Source organism: Rattus rattus, chromosome 8, assembly GCF_011064425.1.
Source record: "Rattus rattus isolate New Zealand chromosome 8, Rrattus_CSIRO_v1, whole genome shotgun sequence".
NCBI classification, from domain to species: Eukaryota; Metazoa; Chordata; class Mammalia; order Rodentia; family Muridae; genus Rattus; species Rattus rattus.
In genome coordinates, this window is record NC_046161.1 from 60854286 (window position 1) to 60869065 (window position 14780).

Here is a 14780-nt window from a genome sequence, read left to right on the forward strand (position 1 = left end):
TATAAGGCAGGGCTGACAAGAGAGCTTAGCCAGCAAAATACTTACCACACAAGCATAAGGACCAGTATTTGAGTCCAAACATCCACAAAAAAGCCAATAGTGTTGCACACATTTGTAATCCCAGTGCTGAGGAAGCAGAGACAGGCAAACTCTGGGCTCACTGGCCAGCCAGCCTAGCCTGATGAACAAGCTCCAGGCCAATGGAAGAAGACCTTGTCTCCACAAACAAGGTGGATGGTCATCCTGAGGCCTGACCTCTTACACATACATGCATACACATGTGCATAATTGTCTCCTTTAGTAAGGTCCTGTGATTGGCTCTGTCTTTCGTTTCCCTTAGTCATAGTTTGTGTTACTGCTTGTCCAAGCCCTCTTCTTCTACTTGCTAGCCTTTGGGGTCTAAGGTCCTAGAATTTCTGAAGCCATGTGTGACCGAGTGCTTAGAGGTCCCTTCCATTTTTCTTACCTCCCTACTTCACAGCAAGTCCTTGAAGAAGACTCCTCAGAGATATTTTTTCTTAAGGACCGATTGTCATGAAGGAGATGAATACTGGTCTCATTTGCATCATGCATTAATATGAGATTGACAATTATTGGATAGGAAAGGAAGAATCTGGCCCCTGCCCTAACTGTTTTTGTCTCTTTCTTTCAAACAGAAATATTAAAGGAGGAAAGACCAGGTTTCCTGGGGGGTTGTGTTTGTTTGTTTGGGGGGGGGCTATTTTGTTTTGTTTTAATTTTGTCTGTATTTGTTTTGTTTCATTGTTTTGGATTTTTAGGATGGTCTCATGTAATCCAGGCTAGCCTTTAACTTAACATGTAATCCAGGCTAACCGTTAACTTAACATGTAGCTGAGGATGGTCTTGAACTTCTGCAGGAGTTACAGGCCTACAGTACCATTGCTAGGCTTATGATATTCACTCTTTTAAAGAGTAGTACTCTATGTAGAAACTAGTCGGTGTTTTATTGATATGAAAAGATACCATGATCATGGCACCTTTTATAAAAGAGAACATTTAATTGTGGCTGACTTATAATTTCAGAGGTTTAATTCATTATAGTAGTAGCACACAGGCAGACATGGTATTGGAGGGAGTAGATGAGAGTTCTACATCTGGATCCACAGGCAGCAGAGAGAGAAACTCTGTGCTTGGAATGGGCTTTGTAAAACCTCAAAGCCAACAAGACCATACCTACTAACCCTTTCAAATAGTGCCACTCCCTGGTGACCAAATATTCAAATCTGTGAGCCTTTTGGGGTCTTTCTCATTCAAACTATCACAAGTACTAAATCATCCAAAAAATAAAAACAAAAAGATGAATTAATGGGTAGAGAGATATGTATCTATATAGAACAGTGTATATAGCAAAATATTAAGTATAAACCATAGGGGCTAGAGTGATGGCTCAGCAGTTAAGAACACGGACTACTCTTCCAAAGGTCCTGAGTTCAATTCCCAGCAACCACATGGTGGCTCACAACCATCTGTAATGGGATTCAATGCCCTCTTCTGACGTATCTGACAGTGTATTCACATATATAAAATAAATTAACTTTAAAAAAGGTATGAACGGGGTTGGGGATTTAGCTCAGCGGTAGAGCGCTTGCCTAGCGAGCGCAAGGCCCTGGGTTCGGTCCCCAGCTCCGAAAAAAAGAAAAGAAAAGAAAAGAAAAAAAAAAGGTATGAACTGTAAGTGGTTGGATTGGGTATCCATTGATTGCTATCTTATGTTCTCTGTTAAAGTTTTCAAATACTCAGAATTGAAGCATTACATTTCCCTTGACAAGTGCTTCTGTGCTTTGGGCAGGTGTGTCAGTGCCTCTCCAGTTGGGCCTGCCTGACGCAGTGCCCCCACAATATGGGGCACTGAGAGAAGTGAGCATTCACACTGTGCGAGCCAGGCTCCGGCTGCTTTACCACTTCTCTGACCTCATGTACTCATCGTGGCGGCTGCTGAATCTCAGCCCCAACAACCAGGTACAGTGCTGGCCTTCAGTGGTACCCATGACGTACCCGCCAGGTCCCAGAGCTTTTAAAACATTCTCTCATGGCTAATGTGTTATGCTCTTTGTGTTAAGGAGAGGCCACCAGTTGTAATTCCATTTTATTGCTGATTTGGGAACATGTGAACAGAAAGCGTTTTGCTTTGTTCAGAACTGGAGGAAGCATGGGTGACTGAGCATGTCCTAGCTCCTGCCCAGTGTGATACATGATGTTAAGTGGATGGCATGTGGCCAGATGGAAAGGAGTTTCCTAGCCTACACAAGGCACCTGGAGCCCATCCCGAGTCCTGGAAAAAGGAAGGGGGAAAATAAGTTCACAGTGCCAGTGATGTCATAGGGTGCTAAAGAATCAAGTCAGCTGAGACATTTAAGAGACATCTTTCTCCCCACAAAGCAGCATTCTCAATCTAGTAAAGGGAAGCTTGGGAGATGAAGGAAATCGAGCTGTTTTGTCTGCTTTTATAGAACAGTCCCACATTTAAGAAGAAAGTGGTTATTGGATAAGTAAGCATGTCTGCCAAAATGTGTACCCATTTATAAAACTCTCTGTCAGAACCTTTGGATCACCATTTATGACAGGTAGAAATAGATTTGACATCTCTTTTAGAAGCAGGTATCAGACAGGCAAGGGAATGCTCTGTTGTGCTAGACTGTCAGTAAGCTGGCTCTAATTAATTGAGAAATGTCTGATACAAAGCCATGTGAGAAAAGTAGCTGAGAAGTATCTAAATAGTTCATTTTCCCAGTGTTGAGAATTTGTGTGTGCACAACCAAACTGAAAAGCACAAATGCTATTGGTGGGACTATCTCTGTGTGGATGGATTATGGTTGGTGGGATGCCATGTCTGTATTTCTCCTTTTTCTGTATTTTCTAGGACTTAAAAAAATGGTAACCACATTTTATCAGTATTTTTTAAGTTAACTAATTGCAACTGATATTCAGTTCTATGCTTTTAAAGGATGATTCAGAAAGAAATTATATCTTAAAATCCTATTTCTTTTAAATCTTGTATTATGCCATCTTTGATCCCCTTATGTTGTCTACAGAACAGCACATCTCATTACAATGCTGGAACATGGGGCATTGTACAGGGACAGCTTCGGCCTCTGTTAGCTCCAAGAGTCTACACACTCCCCATGGTGCGCTCCATAGGGAAAACCATGGTTCAAGGCAAAAACTATGGACCTCAGATTACCGTGAAGAGAATATCAACCAGGTAGGTCATGTGTGTTTCACTAACTAGCTAGGATTGTTTAGAATATTACTGCTACCCCATCTCTGTGAACCCTTATAAATGGTAGTGACAGCACTCACACTGGTCCCCATGTCTGTTCACTGATAGGAAAATGTCACCAACGATCTTTATGGTGATCTGTGGAGATGAAGAGCTGTGTAATACTACTCCTCATGTTTTTTGTTGGTGGTGGTAGTTTTCCTTTTTCTTTTTTTTAGAGGACGGAAGTGTAAACCCATCTTTGTTCAAATAGCAAGACAAGTGGTAAAGCTAAATGCATCAGACCTCCGTCTACCCTCCCGAGCATGGAAGGTTAAACTGGTTGGAGAAGGAGCTGATGATGCTGGAGGAGTGTTTGATGACACTATCACAGAGATGTGCCAGGTACCTGCATGTGGGGTCCCTACTGAGCTCTGAATGGTGTTGACTGCTGCCAGTCCTTGTCCGTATAGCATGGAACATCTCTGAGTCTTGTAGTTATTCTACTAGTGCTATGGAGTGAATCGTAGTGAGTGTGGGAAGTGTTCTGTGGAGGTAGCTTAGCACATCAAGATCAGCGACTTAGGTGGCACTGATTGTTGTTAATTATGCTGCACTAGAAGAAACATGAACACACTCATGGAGGAGACAGATGAAGGACCACTGTGTACTCTAGAGCACAGTGGATCCACCAGGCTCCAGAAGAATAGAAAAATGAGTGTTGAAGAGTTTAAACTGGGCTGGAGAGATGCCACAGTGATTAGAAGCACTTGGTGCTCTCCCAGAGTACCCAGATTAGCTTCTCAGCACCTACTCTCAGCTCAGAGGATTCTATGCCCTCATCTGGTTTTCAAGGATACTGCTCATATGCAGTGCACAGACAAACTGCAGACAGAATACCCATACAAGTCAATACATTTTTTGAAATTAAAGCTTTTTTTAAAAAGTTTGGACTGTTTCTGATTTTAGAAGCCACACTGGCAGATGCTTGGAGATTGGTTTTGTTCCTTCTGCTTTGTCTGATAAACACTGCTGAGTCAGTGTGGAGTTTGAGCACACGCTGTACATAGCCTCCGCCCTGTACAGAGCTGCCCAGCCGCTCACTAGTGTCCTCGCCTCTGGCTCTTCATGCTTCAGGTTTCTTACACGGACGCAGGACTTCATACTTCACTTTAACCTGAAATCACAAAAATAACTACACGTAGAAGTCACTGAAGTATAGCGTTCTAAATTCTTTTTTTTTTTTTCTTTTCTTTTTTTCAGAGCTGGGGACCGACAAGCGCTCTACCACTAAGCTAAATCCCCAACCCCATGTTCTAAATTTTAAAGATATCCCCTTCCCAGTATTATTTTTAATGTAGTTTGTTCTCTTGATGCATTTGAGATCACCTCTCAACAAAACACTTTTTCTGCAGGAACTTGAGACTGGTATAGTTGACCTTCTCATACCCTCCCCCAATGCTACTGCAGAAGTCGGTTACAATAGAGACAGGTAAGACAGGCATGTTTCTCTAACGCCTTATGAGTGTCTCCTGTTCTCAGTGCTTCATACCTTGGTCCCTACTAAATCTCTTTTACCAGCCCACCAGCCCTGTCATGGAAAGACAGCCATTGCCATCCTCACTTAGTACTGAGGGACAGATTGATGATAATCCCGAGGGGAGAGGAAACCCAGAGTTGCTTATGAGCCTTGGCTGCCTTATGTTTCTCCAGGCTTTGGAGCTTCCTTGTACCATGATTCATTAGGGTGCTGCGCTGAATGCCGTGTCAGGAAACTAGTTGTTCACCATCCACCCGTGCCCTTGTATTTGCAATTAAATTTTTTTTCATCTTGCTCTAAAGACTTAGAAATTATAAGTGAAATGATTTCAGAATGTGGGGCATTCTTGAGCAGGAGGCCAGTCGGCCATTTACTTGCTCTTACTGTTTTTCAAAGTATAGCTGGGTGTGTGAGCACATGCCCATAACCCCAGCATCTGAGAAGTAGAGATAAGAGGATCATGAATCTGATATTAGCGTGGCTTTGTAGACTCCATCTTAACAAACAGGAACAAAATACAAGCTGCAGAGATGACTCAGTAAGAGCACTTGAAAACAAGAGGACCTGAGTTCTAATCCCCAGCACAGAAAACCTGGGTATGGCTGTTTGTGCCTGGAACTGAGATAGGCAGATTCTAAGAGCTCACTGGCTGGCTAACCTAGCCAAAACCAGGCGAACTTCATATTTAATGATTTAGTCTCAAAAAATAAGGTAGAAGACAGGTGTTGGGGCTCACACCTTCAATCATAGCACTCAGGAGGCAGAGGCAGGCTGACCTCTGTGAGTCTGAAGTCAGGTTTGTTTACATAGTTTCAGCTCAACCAGCAGTAATAGTGAGACTTGTCTCAGGAATATAAGGTGGAGAGCAGTAGAGGAGGATACTCACCGTCCTCCTCTGGCCTTTACATACTCATCAACTACCACATAATAAGCACGTGCGCACGCACACACACACACACACACGCGTGCACACACACACGTGTTTTCTCTCTCACGCACACCTATGCACATGCTCTTGATCTCCATCTTACTCGTATAAACACAGACATATGGGAGGGGGGGTGTTGATTCAGAATGTTGTCCCTGTGCTGTTCAAAAGGATAGTCCTGTGTAGCTGGGGAACTCTCAAGTGTGATTAGAGTAACTAACGGCTGAACTTGAGCTTGTTCTGCCAGTACAGCTTACAGTTCCAGCCCATGAACCAAAGAGGGGCAGATCTGCTCTAACGCTCTAGCTGTGGGGATTGTTTCTAATGGGAGGAGCCTTTAGCTGAAAGATGTACTTCTCTTTCACAGATTCCTCTTCAGTCCCTCTGCCTGTCTTGATGAACATTTAATGCAGTTTAAGTTCTTAGGAATTTTAATGGGGGTTGCCATTCGTACAAAGAAGCCTCTGGACCTTCACCTGGCCCCTCTGGTGTGGAAACAGCTGTGCTGTGTCCCACTTACCCTGGAGGACCTGGAGGAAGTGGATCTGCTTTATGTGCAGACCCTCAACAGCATCCTTCACATTGAAGACAGTGGCATTACTGAAGAGAGTTTCCATGAGGTAAACCCTGGCACATGGAGTCTTCTGTAACTGCTGACTTCCTGTGTTCTCCGATCAGAAGTTTTCTGTGTAGAGCTAGATGTTGTCTCCCTCTTTCTGTTGGCCTGACCCTGGCATGCCTGGCCAGGCTGCCCTGGCACCTCAGTCTTAGGGACCCAGGAAGCTGCTGATGTGTAGCACTAGCTCCAGCCCAGCCCCCACTTCCGCTTCCTATACTTGAACAACTTCTCTGCCCATCAGTGGACAACCAGGGCACCAAGTGGACAGGGAAGCCTAGGAAGCCAGAACACAGCAGACCTGGTTTGGGACAAAAATATGCCTCTTTTTACCTGTAGCAAATGGGTCAGCGTGGTCTTGAGCAGTCAGACCTGCCTGGCCTGCCTTGTTTATAGAACTAAAGCCTTGACTTCATTGTTTTGTATATGAGACATGCATGCCTTTTGTTATCCTCTTTATCGTGTAATAAAATTTCTTCTTTTTCTTTACTTAGATGATTCCTCTTGATTCTTTTGTTGGCCAGAGTGCCGATGGTAAAATGGTTCCCATAATCCCTGGAGGAAATAGTATCCCACTCACATTTTCCAATAGGAAGGAGTATGTGGAGAGGGCCATTGAGTATCGACTTCATGAGATGGACCGGCAGGTAAGATGGAATACCATGGTGCCTGGTGGCCTGGATGCTTTGATCTGTCCAGATAAGAGCACATGCATCACTTCCAGGTCTGGGCATTGTTTGCTGTCCATGCATGGATTCACTTGCATCTCTGTTTCAGACCTTATTAGAGACTTCTTAGGCCACGCCTACCACCCACATCCTTAAGTCAGCTCCAAATGACTGTTGTTGTATGGGGCTGTCTCCTCACTCCTCACATATCTATCTGGCCCACATTTCCTAACTGCTTCCCCACACAGTGCCCACAGCAGCTGGGTCACTGAGCCCTAAACACGGTCTTACAGCCTCACGGGATCCTTTCCTGCTCCTGATGTGGACCCTCAGGCACAGCCAGGAGTGTACGTCCCTCCTTCCCTCCTGCTGCACTCTGAAGTCACTCCCTTGTCTCATAATTGTGGATGTGGTGGCCTAAGGACATTTAGGTCAGTGTCTTCAGATCCACTTAAGGAGAATCTTCATTTTCATTTGTGTTCTCCTTGGTCTGTGCTGAAGCATGAATAAGCATTGAATTAATGATGGGGAGAAGAGTACATGACCCTAGGAATTGATGAGTCCAAAGTTGGTTCTTTCCATAAAATCAATAATAGTTTCAGTGTTTTATTTTTAGATCACATTGGGTCCTTTTTAACTCTGAATCCAGGCTTTGAGGATATCTAAGTTCAGTTATTAAATTGTTTTCTTTAGTTTGGCAAAGGTAGGTTCAGTCAGTGACAGTGTTTACAGGGCCAAAGTTCAGGGTTTGTTTGTCTCCAGTTCATGATGGAAGGAGGAGAGAGAGATGCTGAAGATTAAAATTGTGCCCTGCAAGACGCGTTATACCACTGAGCTACCCATCCTCATTCTGATGAGTGTCGATAATCTTCAAAGTGTAGTGGTTCTGCTAAGAGCTGGGCCTCACTCTGTGCAGTTTTTTCCCTTGGGTGCTCTGGCAAATAAGGGTTATTGTCAGCCACTCACAGAAGCACAGGATGTAGAGAAATAAGAATATACCTACCAAAGGGCCAAGATCCAGAGCCAGCTTCACCGCAGGCTGGTTCTGCTGACCATTCCTCTGAGCTCTGACTGTCCACTGTCCTTGTTCCTCTCTAGGTGAATTGTCCCTTTGCTGTCACTTCCACTTCATCTTACAGAATTGAGTGTTCTTTGTGACTGTCCCCAGTCACCTCTTGCTACCTCAAAGCAGTCCATCATACTGCTTCCAAACAGCTTTCTATTTTCCTGGCTTTGGCGGGTTGGTTTTGACACTCTGAGGCATGGACATGCCCCTTAGCACCTTAGGGATGCTATGGGCAGTCCCTCGGCCCAGCCATAGTACCAGAGCACCAGTTACACTCATGTATCAGAGCAGGGCACTAGGGCCCTTCCTAGGGTGCTGCTTCTGTTCTCAGACTTGTAGTTTTCCTTATCAGGGATGGTTTAAGTCGGCCTAGAGAGAAGTGTTTGAAATAGGCTTGCCCTACTGTACCACAGAGGCAGAGGCTGGAGCTGCTTCCTCCATTCTGCAGCTACCCACCTCTGCTGTGCTTTGGAAGAGAAGCAGGGTGATATGGCTCACCCAGATCATCTGGTCGTTACTCATGGTGAACAATAGTTACCTCATTTTTCATGCAAGAAAATTAAATTGATTGTAAGTGGTGAGTCCTAGATGTTCTGACTAATTTTTTTTACCTTTATTGACTTTCTATTGTACATTCTTTGTGCTTTTCAAAAATTGTTTTGCAATAGATACAGTTTTGACAAGAATAGCCAGCTATGCCATACCAGTCCTCAGGAGCTGCTAGTGTGGATGAGGAAACGGACCAGCCACACGGCACACTTCTAACAGCACACAGCTACATGTGCTAGAAACGTAGGGGGTGGCCACTGAAGAGGCCCAGGCACAAAACCTCTGTGCGGAGAGAAGAAAGGTTCCTATATTAACTTTGAATTGAGACTAGGAGTGTAAGAGTCCCAGAGCAGGGTAGGACTCAGACAAGGGTGGCCCTGGATGTGACCTCAGGCCTAGAATGGACAACCTGTGGTCATGTTGGGTGTCTGTCTACTACACCACATGTGTGTTAAAGCAAACGATCTTTAATGGGCACAGGTGGCTGCAGTTCGAGAAGGGATGTCCTGGATTGTCCCTGTGCCATTGCTGTCCCTCCTCACGGCCAAACAGCTGGAACAGATGGTGTGTGGGCTGCCCGAGATCTGTGTGGATGTCCTGAAGAAGGTGGTACGCTACCGGGAGGTGGACGAGCAGCACCAGCTGGTGCAGTGGCTCTGGCGCACGCTGGAAGAGTTTTCCAACGAGGAGAGGGTGCTCTTCATGCGCTTCGTGTCTGGGCGCTCCCGACTGCCAGCCAACACCGCCGACATTTCCCAGAGGTTTCAAATCATGAAGGTCGATAGGGTAAGGAGGCAGTTTTTCTTCCTTTTTAAAATTTACTTTTTTTTTTTTTCCTTCTCTGTTGCTTGCCTGCTAGGGAAACCAAACTTTAGACCTCCAGAAGGTCTGCCCATTCGGATCTTAGCTTTTAGATTGTCCAAATCTAAAAAGCATAAAACTTGAATTTCCCTTAGCTATGGAGAGAAAAGAGCCTGAGTGGATGTGGAAAGCGTGTTGCCACCAGCACCCTTCCCTCCGCTCGCCTGGTGTTAGGTCTGAGTGCAAGGGAGCCTCATGCTTCCCCTCCCTCTCAGGCCCTGTGCCTTTTCCATGTGTACTTGTGTGCCAGGGTCCAATCTTGTTTGGTGCACACGTGGTGTACAGGAACCTGGAGATGTGGGCAGCAGGCGTCTGCCGCCGTAGGAGGAGTGCACCAGGTAGAGGCCTTAGCTGCAGAGCCCCAGGAATAAACATGCTTAGAATCTGAAGCACACATTGCAGTCAGAGCCCTCTTTCTAGCTGTGGCTCTATCCTTACAGACCTTTCAGGGATCCTGGACAGCTGCTAGCCCTCTCCACAGTCAGGCTTCACCCCCACCTCTGTGCTCTGGTCATAATGGGCTTCTGCCTGTCTCTCCAGCTACCTACCTGTTCTTTTGCTTTGGAGCCCTGCCACAGTGAGTCTCCTTCATGCTCTTTCCATCTGTGCCTCGCAAGCATCGCCCTTGAAGAACAGTGCCAGTGTTGTCTCTTACAGGAAGTCCTCTGGGCTTCTTTCCTGTGCTTTCTGCCTGATTTCCTCTGGGCCTCTGCACTCTGACACAACACTTTGGAGTATCCCTGTCCTCTTTACTCAGCCACAGCCCCTCCCCTTCCTCGTGTGGGCGCTCCTCCTAGCAGGTGCATGGTGCTTGATGAGGAAATGGTAAGGAAAGTGAGATACTGCAGCCAGCACTTTCCTCGGTTTCAATGTCTGCCCTGTGTTCTTCCGTCTCTTGCTGCCCCTGGAAGTTGCTGTAAACCAGTGCTTCTCAACTCACTTAACGCTGCGACCCTTTAACACACTTCTTCATGTTGTGGTGACCCCAGACCATAAAATTATTTCGTCACTACCTTATAACTGTGATTTTGCTACCATTATGAATCCTAAATCTATATGCTGGATATCTGATATGCTAACCCTGTGCAAAGGTCATTTGATCGAGAAGGGGCGGAGACTCCCAGGGTGAGAACTGCTCCTGTAGGCAGGGCTTTGCCTCCTGCAGCCCCAGCTGAAGCCCTGCTCTTGGCTGGCTAGGGCCTTGGTTCACTGGGACTGTTGTGCTCTGGGATGCTATGAATAGAGCCTTTCCATACATTTGTTGCATGACTAGCCAGAGACTATAAGCTGTCAGTCTGCTTTATTGTTGCACAGTGAGGTGGGAAGGGGGTGATAGTTCCCTTCTGTTTAGTCCTGGAAATGACCCTTGCTTTGAATGTGCCCCAAGCTGCCCAGTCACCCCAGGAGTTAATCTCCAACTAATCTCCTGCCTCAGTAAACTGACCACTGTGGGTGTCTTCCTTTATGGCTCTTAGATCACTTCTTTAGGGTGCACATTTAGGTCATCTGAGCAATCTGATGTCCTCAGCTTTGCTGCCCATCTGTCATCATCTCTTTCACACATGGAGCCTGATACAGATGCCACCACTGAAATGCAGCGCGGTTTTCAGGAAGCTCTGAGGAAGAGCTCTGATTCAAAGAAAGCCAAGCTAGGGAGGGAAGGTGGGACTTGGAATGTACCAGTAAGGAGTGCTTCCCTGACACTCGCAGCCCAACACTGCAAAGAGAGACCTTTACTATTAAATGCTATGTAGCCAGTTGTGGTACACACTATGATCCTAATACCTAAGAAGAGTTCAAGTTAGGGCCAGCCTGAGCTACATAACAGACCCCGTCTGTATTAGTTGGGGTGTTGCTGCTGTGAACAGACACCACAACCAAGGCAACTCTTCTAAGGATGACATTTAATTGGAGCTGGCTCACAGGTTCAGAGGCTCAGTCCATCATCATCAAAGTGGGAGCATGGCAGCATCCAGGCAGACATGGTGCAGGAGGAGCTGTGAGTTCTACATCTTCACCTGAAGGCTGCTCGCAGAATGCTGGCTCCCACGTGGTTAGAAGACTCTCACTGGGGGTTGGGGACCCCAGTGGTAGACCGCTTGCCTAGCAAGCGCAAGGCCCTGGGTTCGGTCCCCAGCTCCGAAGGAAAAAAGAAAAAGAAAAAAGAAAAAGAAGACTCTCACTACTCACACCCGCAGTGACACACCCACTCCAACAAGGCCACACCCCTCTCCCTGGGCCAAGCATCTTCAAACCACCACACTGTCTAAAAAATTAAGCATAATATCGTTACTGTCCTTGCACACAATTTGTAAAATGGTTGTCAGCAGGAAGGATCAGAGAAAATATATGTAACTGCCCTCTAACAGAAGCCATTTTCAATTGTGTACTTTTAAAATTCTTCTTTAAAGCCAAGCATGGTAGCATATTCTCAGTACTTAGGAGGCAGAGGCAGATACATCTTTATAGTTCTGCATACCAAGCCTTCCAGAGTTATATAGTGAGACCCTGTGTTTAAAGGGGGTGGGACTTTTTTAGAATTAAATTTTTAAAAACCATCTTTCCAAGCTAGGCGGTTCTGGGATACACCTTTAATCCCAGCACTCAGGAGACCAGAGGAAGGTGGATCTCTGTGAGTTTGAGGTCTGGTCTACAGAGCAAATTCCAGGACAGCCAGAGCTATTCAGAGAAACCCTGTCTGGATAAAAAACAAAGGGGGGTCCCCAAAAACAAAAAACCCCGAAAACTCAGCTTTCTAAACACATTCCTAGTGATGATTGGTTACGTGCATACCCTGGGTTTCACTGCTTTTCCTCACCAGCTGTAAGCAACAGTGAGGGGCTTCAGACCACACTGCAATAGAGAGGGGACAGCACCCTAGCCCCTTTCCTTTTCATTGCCAGGATTTCCAGCATGACTTCAGGTTTGCCCCCTTGGTGGACAGGAGGGAGCTCTCACCATACTCTTACTCTCCACCAGGTCTGTGCAGTGTTCTCCCAAGTGGTCAGGGCTAGCCACCTTCCATTATAGGCCATTGAAGGGAGTGGGAAGGAGAATGCAACCCGACTAAAAGTATCTGGGGCCAGGGCAGTGGGCCCTGTGTACTTTCTGCCAAGACCCACTCTGCTTCCATGCAAATCAGCCAGAAGACAGAAGGAGGCTCTCACCGTCTGGGGGCGTGGGGGGTGCGGGCAGTGAGTAGCCCTATACCCGCTGGGATGGCAGTGCACTTGGTAACTAACGGTCACGGTCTGTCTCTCCACAGCCTTATGACAGTCTGCCTACCTCACAGACCTGCTTCTTCCAGCTGCGGCTGCCCCCCTATTCCAGCCAGCTGGTCATGGCTGAGCGCCTGCGATATGCCATTAACAACTGCCGTTCGATTGACATGGACAACTACATGCTCTCAAGAAACGTGGACAATGCGGAGGGCTCTGACACCGACTACTGACTGATGAGGGTGCTGCCACCCACCTTCCTCAATAATGCTCACCTCTGATTTGATGTTGATACACTTTTGTGGTAACTCCATAGATGCTTTAGGAACATAAGCTGACATAAGCAGTGGCCACGTTTAGTTACTTCAAATGAAACAAAGAAATTAGATGGTTTTATTTTTCTGTGATTGTACAAAACAAAAAGCAGAAACAAACTGCTCGGTCAGGTTTTCCTCTGTATTTTTGGTCACTTTGGGTAAGTTTGCATGGAGCCATTTTGGTGCATTTTTAGTTGAGAATGATACATTTTTGTAAGCCCACCCAGTGAACATGAAATTGTACATTGTGTATAATTGTTCATTAGAAAGGACAGTTTTACATGGATATTCATATATTTATTTTGTTTTAGTTTGATTCGCCTGTGCAGGGTTCCTTATGCAGAGAAATAAAGCAGATTCAGGAATCAGAGTGGGGGCTGCTGTTGATCCAGGCGAGCCTCAGGTTGGGAGCGAAGCAGACATGTGCCCTGTCTGCCAGTGTCCCTTTGCTCTTCGGGCCATTCAAGAACTGGGGACATAGTTCATCTAAAAGATACCTACCAAGGACCACAGGACCATGTGGAGAAACCAGGGCTCTTGTGCCTCCTTCCCTTTGTTCTGGCATTCTGATTCTCTCGATTTGTTCTCTCGCCCTAGAGCAGAGCCTTTTGGCCGTCCCCCCTCCTCCTGCAAAGCCTCAGCACACCTAGTGTGAGGCAGCACCTCTGTGCCAGTGCCATGTGGTAAAGAAGACAGTGAGCCATGATGGCACCAAAGAGCAGCGAAAGGGACAGTGGTCCAGAGGGACTGCTGTGCAGGGATTCAGCACGCATCAGTAAGTGGCTGTGGATGAGGGGCTGACTATGTACATTCATGTAAGGGTTAGTGTGTGGATGAGGGCCTGAGAAAGAGCCCCATTTGGAAACCCAGCCCTTGTGGTCATTGGGAGTTGCTCATCTGTGCAAGAACGTCAGCAGAGGATGCTGCGGGGAGAGGAGCCCGCTGGATGTGAGGCTCCTGCTGCAGGGTACCAGAAAGAGTTGGAGATCAGTGGGCAGCCTGTCTTTCCCTCCCACCTAATCTGTGTCACAGGATGCCTCCTGTGGACGCAAGGGAAAGGCTATTGCTGACAGCCTGCTCAAATAAGGTAGCAGGCAGAGAAACAGGAAGGCAAGTGCTAGAATTTATCAGTGGAAAGGCAGGTGTTTGTCTTTTGGAATCTGAGTGAAAATCCCTGATAACGCTGAGAATTCAGGCATCATTTTATTGAAGTTTTTGTATGGAATTGGACACTAAAGAAAGATTCAAGTTCCTGGAGGATGCCAGGGGCTTCGAGATAAAGACATGCTTTTAAGTCTGGGCTTGAAATAGAAAGGCCCCTCTTGGGCCTCTGGGCCAGGAGAGTTTCACTCAGAGAATAAGGCTCCATGTGAATGAGATTGTGGTCCCTTTGACTCCTCTGGGCTCTGCTTTCCCTCTTCCTGAGCTGAGAGTGTAGCTTCTGCAGGTCTCAATTTATTATAACTGAAAATAATGCCTTAAACCTATGGATTCCGGCCTTTGACACCAAATTTGTTCTGCCTGGAGAGTGTGGGAGCCTCTAGCAGGATGGTGCAAGATGAACCTAACCACTGTCTCAGGTCTGCAGAGATGCAGATGGACTTTTACACCATGCTGCCTCTTGGCTAGAAACCTGCCTGTTTGCTTTCTGGTTTTTTGTTTGTGTTTGTTTTCCTCCTCTTGATTCTTTTTTTTTTTTTTTTTGGTTTTTTTTTTCGGAGCTGGGGACCGAACCCAGGGCCTTGCGCTTCCTAGGTAAGCGCTCTACCACTTAGCTAAATCCCCAGCCCCCCTCCT

At 46.4% G+C, this 14780-nt stretch overlaps 1 protein-coding gene across 1 annotated transcript in view; it reads left to right on the forward strand.

The window, feature by feature from the left end:
• Herc1 (HECT and RLD domain containing E3 ubiquitin protein ligase family member 1) overlaps positions 1-13353 on the forward strand; it is a 183683-nt gene extending 170330 nt beyond the window's left edge. Inside the window, exons 61-68 of the mRNA XM_032911483.1 lie at positions 1811-1980; positions 3054-3223; positions 3460-3625; positions 4636-4712; positions 6056-6308; positions 6799-6951; positions 9068-9373; positions 12714-13353. Coding sequence (XP_032767374.1) covers positions 1811-1980; positions 3054-3223; positions 3460-3625; positions 4636-4712; positions 6056-6308; positions 6799-6951; positions 9068-9373; positions 12714-12899 — 1481 coding nt within the window. The 3' untranslated portion in view covers positions 12900-13353. The remainder of the gene's footprint in view (positions 1-1810; positions 1981-3053; positions 3224-3459; positions 3626-4635; positions 4713-6055; positions 6309-6798; positions 6952-9067; positions 9374-12713) is intronic.
• The last annotated feature ends 1427 nt before the right edge of the window (positions 13354-14780 follow it).